This window comes from Bombina bombina, chromosome 7 (assembly GCF_027579735.1).
Source record: "Bombina bombina isolate aBomBom1 chromosome 7, aBomBom1.pri, whole genome shotgun sequence".
In the NCBI taxonomy this organism is placed as follows: Eukaryota; Metazoa; Chordata; class Amphibia; order Anura; family Bombinatoridae; genus Bombina; species Bombina bombina.
The window spans coordinates 29819667-29833162 of NC_069505.1; the positions used below are offsets into that span (position 1 = coordinate 29819667).

General features: G+C 37.5%; 1 protein-coding gene across 4 annotated transcripts in view; it reads right to left on the minus strand.

Annotated features, from left to right (window-relative positions):
* Positions 1-2669: 2669 nt before the first annotated feature.
* PC (pyruvate carboxylase) overlaps positions 2670-13496 on the minus strand; it is a 1247468-nt gene continuing 1236641 nt past the window's right edge. For all 4 annotated transcript variants that reach the window (XM_053719999.1, XM_053720000.1, XM_053720001.1 and 1 more), the window contains 4 exons: positions 8916-9095; positions 5658-5903; positions 5249-5389; positions 2670-5022 (listed from right to left, as the gene is read on the minus strand). In XM_053719999.1, the coding sequence (XP_053575974.1) occupies positions 4774-5022; positions 5249-5389; positions 5658-5903; positions 8916-9095 (816 nt within the window). In that variant the 3' untranslated portion in view covers positions 2670-4773. The remainder of the gene's footprint in view (positions 5023-5248; positions 5390-5657; positions 5904-8915; positions 9096-13496) is intronic.

Below are 13496 nucleotides of genomic sequence, written 5' to 3' on the forward strand. Positions count from 1 at the left end.
GGAAGTAACCAATCCACTATTTAACCTTTAAATTATTGTTTAGGCAGTTCAGGGCCCTTCCTTTCAGCCACTGCATGCTGTTGTCATCATTTAGTTGGCATCTTCCTTTACAAAAAGATAATCAGAACTCCATATTTTGTTTTCTAAATCTCCTTTTTTTTTACAAAACTGTAGTTTACCTCATTACTTGTCAGGTCAATGTAAACAAGTGCTAAGTGTCTGTTTGGGTTTCTGTGTCTGAGTGTGTTTCTTTGCGTGTCTGCTAGAGTGTCTATATGTGAATCCTTATGTGTGAGTGTGTTTGTGTGTTTCAGTGTATGAGTGTGTCTGTGTGTGTGTATGTTACTACCTTTACAACATTTCCAAGTTTAAATAGACAATTAAGAATAAAGTGCATATACGTTTTAGTCACTTGGTGAAAAATTGCACATGTCAAAGGAGGGGGGGGGGGGCCTGATCAATGGTTGAGTCAGGGGCTCCAAAATTTCTAGTGGCGGCCCTGCACATAGGGCTGTAGTGCAGACTGTATTAACCCTTATAGGTCACATAGGGCTGTAGTGCAGACTGTATTAACCCTTATAGGTCACATAGGGCTGTAGTGCAGACTGTATTAACCCTTATAGGTCACATAGGGCTGCAGTACAGACTGTATTAACCCTTGTATGTCACATAGAGCTATAGTGCAAGCTGTATTATCCTTTGTATGGCAGAAAGGGCTGCAGTACAGACTATATTGACCCTTGTATTTCAGATATTGCTGCAGTACAGACTATATTAACCCTTGTATTTCAGATATTGCTGCAGTACAGACTATATTAACCCTTGTATTTCAGATATTGCTGCAGTACAGACTATATTAACCCTTGTATTTCAGATATAGCTGCAGTACAGACTATATTAACCCTTGTATTTCAGATATTGCTGCAGTACAGACTATATTAACCCTTGTATTTCAGATATTGCTGCAGTACAGACTATATTAACCCTTGTATTTCAGATATTGCTGCAGTACAGACTATATTAACCCTTGTATTTCAGATATTGCTGCAGTACAGACTATATTAACCCTTGTATTTCAGATATTGCTGCAGTACAGACTATATTAACCCTTGTATTTCAGATATTGCTGCAGTACAGACTATATTAACCCTTGTATTTCAGATATTGCTGCAGTACAGACTATATTGACCCTTGTATTTCAGATATTGCTGCAGTACAGACTATATTAACCCTTGTATTTCAGATATTGCTGCAGTACAGACTATATTAACCCTTGTATTTCAGATATTGCTGCAGTACAGACTATATTAACTCTTGTATTTCAGATATTGCTGCAGTACAGACTATATTAACCCTTGTATTTCAGATATTGCTGCAGTACAGACTATATTAACCCTTGTATTTCAGATATTGCTGCAGTACAGACTATATTAACCCTTGTATTTCAGATATTGCTGCAGTACAGACTATATTAACCCTTGTATTTCAGATATTGCTGCAGTACAGACTATATTAACTCTTGTATTTCAGATATTGCTGCAGTACAGACTATATTAACCCTTGTATTTCAGATATTGCTGCAGTACAGACTATATTGACCCTTGTATTTCAGATATTGCTGCAGTACAGACTATATTAACCCTTGTATTTCAGATATTGCTGCAGTAAGACTATATTAACCCTTGTATTTCAGATATTGCTGCAGTACAGACTATATTAACCCTTGTATTTCAGATATTGCTGCAGTACAGACTATATTAACCCTTGTATTTCAGATATTGCTGCAGTACAGACTATATTAACCCTTGTATTTCAGATATTGCTGCAGTACAGACTATATTAACCCATGTATTTCAGATATTGCTGCAGTACAGACTATATTAACCCTTGTATTTCAGATATTGCTGCAGTACAGACTACATTAACCCTTGTATTTCAGATATTGCTGCAGTACAGACTATATTAACCCTTGTATTTCAGATATTGCTGCAGTATAGACTATATTGACCACTGTTTGTCAGATAGGGCTGCAGTGCAAGATTTTTTTCCCTTGCATGCAGGGAATTCAAAGCAGTGCAGACTTCATTAACCAGAGAGGATCTCAACTGTTGCTAGTAGGCAAGGACCTTAAAGGACACAAATATTTCACAACTGTATTGTATTTAAAGTGTTAACTACAACCTTTCATGTGCCCCTATGCCAGGTATATAAAGTCTGATGGCGTTTGCTTTCTGAATCACATTAAGTGTGTACTGAAATGGGATCTAAAGATTGTGTTAGTCTGAGAACTAAGACCTTATGTTAGATGATACACAACAATATAATGTAACACAGACTCGGTTTTCTCTTACACCTAACACATACACAGCCCGTTGCTGGAGAGCACAAGAACACTACGGAGCTCAGAGGGGGGATTATTGCGAGACATCAGGAACACTTGTGTATAAATCATTACACAGACTCACACCGGTGCCACCACACTATAGGTAGCCCAATCTTAGTGCAACCTGTTCTCCTACCATCTCTCTGCCTCACAGACAGGACAGACACGTCTGCTTGTGTTTAGTCGTCTATAATGACAGTAAATAGCTTTATTTCACCAGAAAAGCAACACACACAGTTGGGTAAAAACGTTTGCGTGATCGAAGAAACAAAGAAGACGCTTAACAAAATGTTTCTGTACAATTTATTACATGAGAATGTCCTTAAAACGTACATAGCTGCAGCGTCCGTACATAGAGAGAAAACTGTACTGAGATGACAATAGTTTTACGTAAACCAGGCAGAGGACATACAATGGCAAAAGGACATTAATTGAGCAAGCACTTTCATTTGCTGGTTGAATCTTTTCATTAGTAGCATATACAGATGACATTAGTGAACCCTACTTGATTAAACTAGAATAAAAGCCTGTTCTTCTAATCGTAATAACGACTCAAACTACTGACTATAAATTCACAAAAGGAAATTATAGACTATAGTTTGTGGGAAAAAATAATAATATCAATTTTAAAAAGTTATGGTAAGGTTTATTAATCATTTCCAACAAACATCATCTTTCAAGGTCCCCAAGGCATCTGTCCATGGTGCTGAAACCTACTGTTGGAGAAGGTAAGAATATAAGGTGACGAAACGCGTTGGAACTAGACTTAGAAGTTGGCAGATAAAGATAATTTGAATGAATTCAGAAAGGAAAAAATAGATAACTGCATCACATACTATGGTAAGATTATGTATATATATATATAAAAAAAACACAATTTTCTAATTATTCACACTGTGGCAGTAAAGATTCAGACTAAACAGTTTTAAACATCTTTTCAATTCACTTCTATTATCAAATTTGCTTCATTCTCTTGGTATCCTATGATGAAGAGTAAACCCAGGTAGGATCAGGAGCACAAATGCACTACTGGGAGCTAGCTAAACACTTTGGGTGAGCCAATGACGAGAGGCATTTTGTGCATATCCATAAACCAGTAGCTAGCTCCCAGCAGTGCACCGCTGCTCCTGAGTTTACCTAGTTATGCTTTTTGACAAAAGATACCAAGAGAACAAGGCAAATTAGAAAATAGAAGTAAACTGTAAAGTTTGTAATGTGAATCATGAAAGTTTCATTTTGGCTGCACGGTCCCTTTAAGACACCTTTCTCCATGGTGCTGAAATTTAAAAGCAGAAGAGAAAAGACAAAAATAAATGTGTTGGAAACAGAGGCTAATAGCAGCTAAACACAGGAGCAATGAAGTCTCAAAGTGGCGTCACTTAGGTATATTTTATATAGTTACGCTGTGCTTTAATCATACAGGTTGTGCAGTTACGTACAAATACCATCTGTTACAATCCCTAAAACAACCCTCTCTCTCTCCATGGTGCTGAAATTTGCAGACTGACCAGAAAACAAGACACAAAGAACGTGTTGTAGGTGAAGGACAGGTAAAGGCAACTAATGAATTACAAATAATTGCTTCACATACTATGGTCAATTACGTATTTTTTAAAAAGGTTACTGTGTGCTCATTAACCACAACACCTCTGTGTGAGTTCCTAAGCTACCTCTCTCCATAGTGCTAACATTTGCAGACAGAAAGTGAAAGAACATAAGGCAGAGAAATGGACGAGGAAATTAGAAGGCAATGGCCAATAACAACAATTACAATCTCTTTAATCCGCTAAGAAAATGTAAAGCACTAGATAGGATGTCTGCTTCCACCAGTAGTCACATACTATATATAGCTTTTCTAGTACCCTGCATAATGGCTAATGGACAGCAATGTTTAAGATGTACAATGTAGTCATTGTATGGCTAAGATATACCCAATCTTCTGCCATAACTCAATAAAAAAAAGATCTAACATTACAATGTGCAAAGTCCTTACAGCATCACTTATGCTTGGACCACCACCAAAAGAATGACCAATGGAAATTAGTATGTAATTATGACACATGGATGCATCATTTCAAGCCAAACTATGTTCTATGGGACCTGTCTAGTTCCAGATGTTGTTTCTATCACAATCTGAAATATTTTATTTTACAACGTAAACAATCTGTAGAAAATGTGTAATAGCATAATGTGTAGTCAAGAGTCACCTCTAGATTGTCCATTAAATGAACACTAAAAACTGAACATATCAAGGTTCCAATACCCACAAGACCAGTTTTTTACTAGGATGACAAAGTCCACAAGTACAGGATGATGAATGTACTTTCTCCTAAACTCAAGAAGCCAATTAAACCTCTTGTCACCAATTCCAGTATCACTGTTCCCATTTTTTATTCAATTTCCAGTATGAGGTCATCTCCTTCCATGTGCATATCAGGTTTAACATAGATTTTCTTGATGGTTCCAGATATGGGAGAGTTGACCAGGGTCTCCATTTTCATGGCACTGAGTACACAGAGGGGTTGGCCTTTTTCAATTTTAGCTCCCTCTTTTACCTTAATGTCGATAACCTTTCCTGGCATGGGAGCACCAATCTGACCCTTAACATCCTTTAAGGCTTTTGGGTGGAAATGCATCTGCTGCAAAGGATAAAACACGAATGAGATGTTCAGTAGAAAGAACAAAATCAACAAATAAAACGTTTACAGATCTTCCTAACAAGCCAACAATACATTTTCTCATAGTACCAGTGTCTGTTGTACACAAGTTCTAGTGACACTACCTGCAGGTCAGTGACAATCCCAGACCAAACAGAGTGTCAACACTCTTTGATAGTCTAATAATTTGCTTCAGAGAAGGCCTTACCTTCATGGCCTGAGTGTCTTTCACAAGGATAGATCGGAGTTGACCGTTCAATTCAAAGAACACTTCTCTCTGACCAGCCTTGTTAAGATCTCCCAGGGCAAGGGCTTTGATGTGCAGAGTTTTCCCTCTTTCTAGTTCCACCTGAGAAATAAAAATTACAAAATATCAACAGAAATACACAAAGTTCTGTTACAACTGATTTGTACTTCCCCATGGAAGCAGCCAGATTCTCTCATATTCCTCTAGTAGGATTTGCTCATTCAACCACCTCAATGCACAGACGTTTTACACACAACCTTAAATTTGGACCACTGCAACATTTAACGTGTGGTCTTGAAACCAATGAATATTGTGTTGGATTTTGCTTGTGTGATCACTGAACAAGGGGAACAGCCATAAACCACTTTACCTCAACCTCTTCTGCGATCTTGGGTCCTTCTAGAAACAGACGGGTATTGAGACACTCAACTGGGCCAAACTGCCCACTGAAATCTTTGTATTCCTCAAAGACTTTAGGGTACATAGCAGCTGACAAGATATCTTCAGGGGTAATGTCATCATATTTGCTTCTAAGATTCTCCTCTAATTTGACAAAATCCATGGATGGTAGTGAGGCGCCTGGTCTGCCCTCAATACGAGGGAGGTCTTTGAGTACCTGCAGGGGGTAAAGAGTTGGAACAAAGCTAAGTGCTGATATATAATCTAATTGTCTTCTAGAATAAATAAACATAAGTGTTTGTAGGCCTATAAAAGGCTGGATGACTAATGTGGCGCCTAAAAAGCAAGCATGTTTGCACATAGTTTATGAACATATTTTTAGCTTTCTCTCAATGTTAGATTGTTAATTAAAGGGATAGTCTAGTCAAAATTAAACTTTCATGATTCAGATAGAGCAGCACTTTTAAGCTAACTTTCAATTTGTCTTTGTTCTCTTGGTATCTTTATTTGAAAAAGCAAGAATGTAAGCTTACAAGCTGGCCCATTCTTTGGATCAGCACCTGGGTAGTGGTTGATGATTTTCTAAATGTAGCCACCAATCAGCAAGCGCTACCCAGGTGCTGAACCAAAAATGGGAGTAAATTAGTAAATTAAAAAGTTGCTGAAAATTGCTGCTCTATCTGAATCATGAAAGTTTAACCCCTTGAGTGCTAATGACGGCTCCGAGCCGTCACAGAGTTTCCCACTCTGGTGCTAAAGACTGCTCTGAGCCGTCACTAGCACTCTCCCAACTTGAGGGAGATCTGGGTGCTCCCACCCGCTTCTACCCCGGCGATCGGTGCTGCATAATGAAAGGCATCGCCGGGACTTCCGTTTTGCGTGGTGACTTCACGCGCAATAAACGTGATGATGTCACCGCGCAACTTTATTTAACATTAACAATGTTAAATATAGGAGCAGGGGGCATGCTGCTTAGAAGCCTGTATCTCAGGCATCTAAGCAGCTACAGACCCCCAAGACCCACCGTTGGAAAGGTAATCGCCTAACCTTTCCAACGGTGTAAGTCTTGGGGATCTGAAATAAATAAAAAAAAAAGTAAAAAAAAATATTTTTAAAAATATTAAAAATAAAAAACCTTTTAAGAAAACCTTAGCACCCAGGTGGGAAAGTGCTTAGCACTCAAAGGGTTAATTTTTACTAGACTATCCCTTTAATTTAAAGCATTAAACTTGATATATTTTGGGATTGAATGAGAAATGTATCCTGAGCCCACATCACAATACGGCAGTGTGCCTCATAACTATACTATTATCTTCTTGCCTCACATGGGAGGGATACAATGCATGTGAAGTGTATGGCTGTCATACGAAAGTAAAACTGCATCTCATGACAGTTTTATTATTTTCCCTGGATGTCAGAGGGAGAAGAATTAGGTTGAAAGTTCTCTGGCAGGCCAGGGGTTAAGTAGATGTGGCTAAGTTTGAATGTTAGACACAATTTACATTAAAACATCAAATATTAGTTTTCTCATGTGATAAGCCTGGGTTTCTGAGAATCTAGTGTAAAATGTATGTTCGTAAATATGGCAACCTGTTTGTATATGTGTGTGTATATGTGTTGTGCATGTGTGTATGTATGTATGTATGTATGTGTTGTGTACGTATGTGTTGTGTACGTATGTACATGAATATGTGTTGTGCATGTGTGTATGTATGTATGTGTTGTGTACGTATGTACATGAATATGTGTTGTGCATGTGTGTATGTATGTATGTATGTGTTGTGTACGTATGTACATGAATATGTGTTGTGCATGTGTGTATGTATGTATGTATGTGTTGTGTACATATGTACATGAATATGTGTGTGCATGTGTTCTGCTTGTACTTGTGTATGTGTGGCCGTGTCATGCATATGTGTATCTATGTGTGTGTGTATTGTGTAAGTATGTAATGTGTACGTATGTGTGTATATGTAAGTATGTGCATGTATGTAATGTGTAAGTATGTGCATGTATGTAATGTGTAAGTATGTGCATGTATGTAATGTGTAAGTATGTGCATGTATGTAATGTGTAAGTATGTGCATGTATGTAATGTGTTAGTATGTGCATGTATGTCTGTATATGTAAGTATGTACATATATGTGTATGTATGTATGAGTATGCGTGTCGTATATATTTGTAAGTATGTGTTATGTATGTGTGTATGTACATGTATGTGTCTGTCATGTATATGTTAATGTGTGTGTTGTGTATGTATGCATTGTCTATGTGTATGTAAGTGTGCATGTAAGTGTGTGTCATGTATATGTGTAAGTATATGTGTATGTTGTGTATGCGTTGTTTAGGTATGTACGTGTATGTGTGAGAAAGTGTGTGTTGTGTATGTACATGTATGTGTGTGTCACATATATATGTTTGTGTGTGTTATGTATGTATGCATTGTCTATGTGTATGTAAGTGTGTGTTGTGTATATGTGAAAGTATATGTGTGTGTTGTGTATGTATGTATGCATTGTCTATGTGTATGTGTGTGTCATGTATATGTGTAAGTATATGTGTGTGTTGTGTATGCATTGTTTAGGTATGTACGTGTATGTGTGAATAAGTGTGTGTTGTGTATGTGTGTAAGTATGTACATGTATGTAAGTGTGTGTCATGTATATGTTTGTGTGTGCTGTGTATGTATGCATTGTCTATGTGTATGTAAGTGTGTGTCATGTATATGTGAAAGTATACTAGTGTGTGTTGTTTATGTGTTGTTTAGGTATGTACGTGAATGTGTGTAAGTATATATGTGTGTGTTTTTTACGTATGTATGCATTGTGTATATGTAAGCGTGTACATGTGTGTCGTGTATATGTATGCACACATAGGTATAAATAAAATCTGGTAAGGATTTTGACTATAGATACACATCATATACAATTCCACCTGTTGGGTGTTATATATAGTGAGTAAGATATAGGTAATATAAATACACAATCTATAAAAGTTAGTTAAGTTTGTAATCGCGCTATTATATTAACAATATTTGCGTATCATGTGACAGGCGCTGTTGAAAAATAAAAGGAGACTGAAGTCACATGAGAAGAACAAGTAAAGGAGAGTTGGGGTCCCCTGTATAACTAGACTAGGGGTTTCTGGTATCTATAAACTAATACATCTAATACATAGCAACTGTGGGTATTATGTAAGTGACTCTGCCCGTAACTCCTGGAGATCTCACCTTGGTGCGCAATGGCTCAGGGAAGCCGCCGTATGGAATCCCAACGTATCCCTGCAGATATTCCACCACAGACAGTGGGAAGGAGAGCTCATCCGCCGTATTCTCCACCTCCTCACGGTTCAAACCATTGTGAACCATGAACTGTGCCAGGTCCCCAACTATCTTTGACGAAGGAGTCACCTGAAAGTGTGAAACAATTAAACATTAAAGTGCGTATCACAGGTGTTAGGACTGATATATACCGTGAGGTCCTACAAGTCATGAACTTATGGAGCCTGAAATCTAAAACACAGTTTCCTAAACTTTAAGGATATTTTCATCTCCACTTCCATCACAAAGAGCTACCACAGAGCTGGTCAAACAGATGTTATATAAAGATAAAATAATCATACAGGAACACATCTGATCTTCTAAATCAAGTCCAATTGAGCTAATGGTTCTGGCTTCTTACCATCTGGATGATCCCACTCCCCCACGTTCCTGCATTAGGACCACAAGGTACACTTTGCTGATCTCATAACGTTGGGGGTAACTGAACACAGCAGTTGGGGACACACACACCATTTGTTGATAAAACTGTCTCTTGAGGAGGATTTTTTCTATGTGTTTAACAAATTTGCTGGGGTTAAAAAAACAGTCAGCAAGTAAATTTTGCAAAAAAGGCCCTTTAAGAATAAACACCTACCTCCTAGAGTATGCGGACTACATAACATCATACACACGTATAACCTGCCTTTGTCTGCTAATTAGAGGTCTCCATGTTATGTGACTGTCGGCGGTAGAATAAGATATAACTACACAATATCCGTATACAATCCGCTCTCACATTTTTTAAGTACATTTATGGCTGTAATTATCCATGAGAAAAAAAGTCTGATTAGTGAAAGCATGTCATGAGCAACTTCTGTGGAGATATATTCAGCTACACGCCACGTTTCCTAGCTACATTTACAAAATAAAATGTTTACATTAAACTTCTATAAAAGTTGCCTAAATAATTAAGAACGCTAAAAAAAAAAATCTAAGTAGCTCTAATTAGCAGATTGACATAGTGCACGAGCAGTTACTTTAGCTCAGCACCAAAAGCAAATGCTCATTTTCTTTCTATTTGCAGTGGGGTGCGCATGTGAGAGCAATCATGGTGGCTTGCCCTAACAAAACACGTTATTATATATATTATATCTGTCTGAGCTAATTTACCAAATACTGCCCGCTAGAATGGATCCATTAATCAACATCTGAGTGTGGATCATACAAATTAACCCCAGAGCCCAAGCAGAAACCATTTGAAAAACACTTGAATATATTTATCTTATGTCCTCTGCTGCGGCTAGAGTAACGCTTAAAGCAAGGTTCGAAACGATTCCGCATGTTAGTGAAAGTGTATTTAGCTATAATCTACGCCAGCCACACACATCTTGTCATGCTTATTCATAAACCACAGCACGTAATTTGCGTATATTGTACACTGAGTGCAAACAGCAATATGCGTAAAAATCTGTAAAAAGCGTATATATATTTGTGTGCAAAGTACATGACAGTTTAATCTGGGCTTGTCTCATTGCTTACAAGCAGATGGGGACGTAAATAGGTGCGAATTTGCTTGGTCGATACAAATCCGTGTGGTTATTGAACAGCAATCTCATATAATATGGCTGCGAGCGGTGTGAAAATCGGTTCCCTTGAAACAATCTACCCATGTGATGAAGCGCCCCACATGTGACAACATAGTTGGTTGCCTATGACTTAATACCAGGTGCCCATATTTCACAAAAATGTACCTCTGATTCTAACGAATAATCGTTACTATGCTTTGGCGTTTTTCCGTATTTGTTTCCTTCGATACCTACTATATTTACAATTGCGTCCTACAAACCTTACCCGCTTCTTGCTCAGCCTGTCTTTCACGTTCTCTGTGCCCTATTTTATCTTAGCAAAGTAAAAAAAGATCATGCCAAAATACTCATTAAATTTAGTTTTCTTGCACTCACTGCCCAGGGGAACTGTAGAGAGAAAACAACATTTAGAGTTACCGTGTCCATCGTTGACCTTGGTAGGACACAATTATCCCTCTAACTCCACAACTCGCAGTGCCAGCCTTCCTGGCAGAAAACCATTTAGCGCACCGGTTAATTACCAGAGCATCTTTTTAATTATCCTGGGTCTAAATCTACATGGGTGTTTTTAAAGGTCTGACGGCAAAGCCCATCTATCATTACTCCTTCCCCAGCTATTAACAAGAGCAGCCAATTAATCAGAGATCGGAAGCCGTCATGGAGTGTTAATTAAAATGAATTATAATATTGAAGGTTAGGAAAGCTCCAAATCTACATATTTATTGTGTATAGTCATTCTAAATGAATGCCATACAACACACAGATCGCTGGGATGTAATCACGTAATGTGTGCAGATTTCACACCATAAGGAAAACGAAGACGGTCTATGGCTTTGTAGGCGACGACAACAGGGTTTATAGCACAGCACATATCTCGTATATTACATATGTATAAAAAACGACACAATCATTCGTCACATATACAGTGTATATTAATAGGAACAGATAGCGCCATTGCTTGGGCAATAAAATATACAGATAACCTAAGCTTCTCATGAAAGTCCTTGCACTAAGGTTTAGTCCACACCCAACGAAAAGCAAACCACCTTCTCTGCATTGCTAAGATTTACACATTCAGATGAGTTTCACACTATAAAAATATTCAAATTGTCCCTGACATCTCTTGATAGATTAACCTTGAAGGGACACTAAACCCAATTTTCTTTCTTTCATGATTCGGATACAGCAACTTTCTAATTTACTCCAATTATAAATTTTTCTTCATTCTCTTGGTATCTTTATTTGAAAAAGCAGGAAGGAAAGCTTTGGAGCCAGCACATTTTTGGTTCAGCGCCTGGGTTGCACTTGCTGATTGGATGGCTAAATGTAGCCACCAATAAGCAAGCACTTTCCAGGGTGCTGAACCTTAAATAAGCCGTCTCCAAAGCTTTCCTTTCTGCTTTTTCAAATAAAGATACCAAGAGAACAAAGAGAAATTGATTATAGGCGTAAATTATAAAGTTGTGTAAAATGGATGCTCTATCTGAATCATGAAAGAAAAACAATTGGGGTTAGTATCCCTTTAACACACACATCCTAAAGGTTCCGGCCATACTATTGTCCTTCATATCCTAGAATTTTTTGGCAATCCCCTGTAGATTTAGAAATCCACATAACCCCCAGATCTTAATGTTCCTTATTGAAGATTTCAGCAGTTAAAGGGAAATCAAAATGAAACGTCCAAGTTCCAACAGAGCGGACAATTTTATAAAGCCTTCTAATTAAACTTCTAATATCAAACTGACCCGTTGGTTTCCTTCTTTGCACTGGTGTACACTAAGGAGCGAGCACAATATGGCAGCAACGTCTGCAACAAAGTTCTCTAAAATTCTACACTCCATCTGAAATCATGACGTGTTCCTTCAGCCTTATTTATCACAGAGACACCGTTCTCATATTTACTTTCATTATTCCATCCAATAATAATATAAAATGTTATACTTTTTTTGTGCTGAATAAACCTGGTACTCAGGCTTCAGGAGGTGTGTCCACATCAGCCAATGAACAATGAGTATCAAATTAGACAACAGGCCCTTTCTTATAACTTCAGATTAAACTGTTTTTACAGTACTGCTAAAATAATTTGTGTAAATGATGTTAATTTAAAACCTTGATATAAATACATTTTTGTCCAATGTCTACAACAAACACTGTGACCTGACTAGAATATTGCTGTAAGAACAGACAAATCACGTATCGCGCACGATAAACTGCACATACTACTTTTTTTTGGTATCACAGAGTTGAGGTATTGCCCTTGGGGACATAAGTACAGAATACATCAGATATTTACATCATTTTAACAGCAAATAAAAATGAAAAATACTTTCTACAATGTCTGTAAATAAAAATATTCTGTCTATGTAACTACCTATAAGTAATACATTTATCTTTTTGTGCGGTAAAAGCTAATGATGTATAGATCTCGAAAATCTTTAGGTTGAGTAATGCAACTCACTAACACTGTGGACGTCATAAAGGAAAAATAATGCTCAAATTCACCTAAGGGGTTAAGCGCATAGGTGAAGTCTATTGGAGAAGAGAAGGACACAGCTGATGATTGGCTTTAGCTATGTGCTGCACCGCTATGCAGGGTTAAACAAATGGTTTACAAGGCTCACTTAGTGGCAAAATAAAATGCTATAATCAATAAGATTAAGAACCTTTTAAATTGCATTAGAAATGGCATTTTAGACTTTAAATAATAAAAATAAAGCTTTATTAGGATGCACAAAATGATTACACTATTATTAATAATAATAAGCAGGAGTATACAGACGGGGCGTATACCGCTGACAAGGAATAGTGACAAACTTGCTATTGTACTATATGAAGAGCAAGTTTTGGAGATTATTGCAGATCAGATGCAGCGTTACTATAACTACACAATCACGTAGAATTACAGTCAGTTTATATTCTCTACACAGACCAGGATAGATTTGGTTACAGGAACTGAGTATAATTC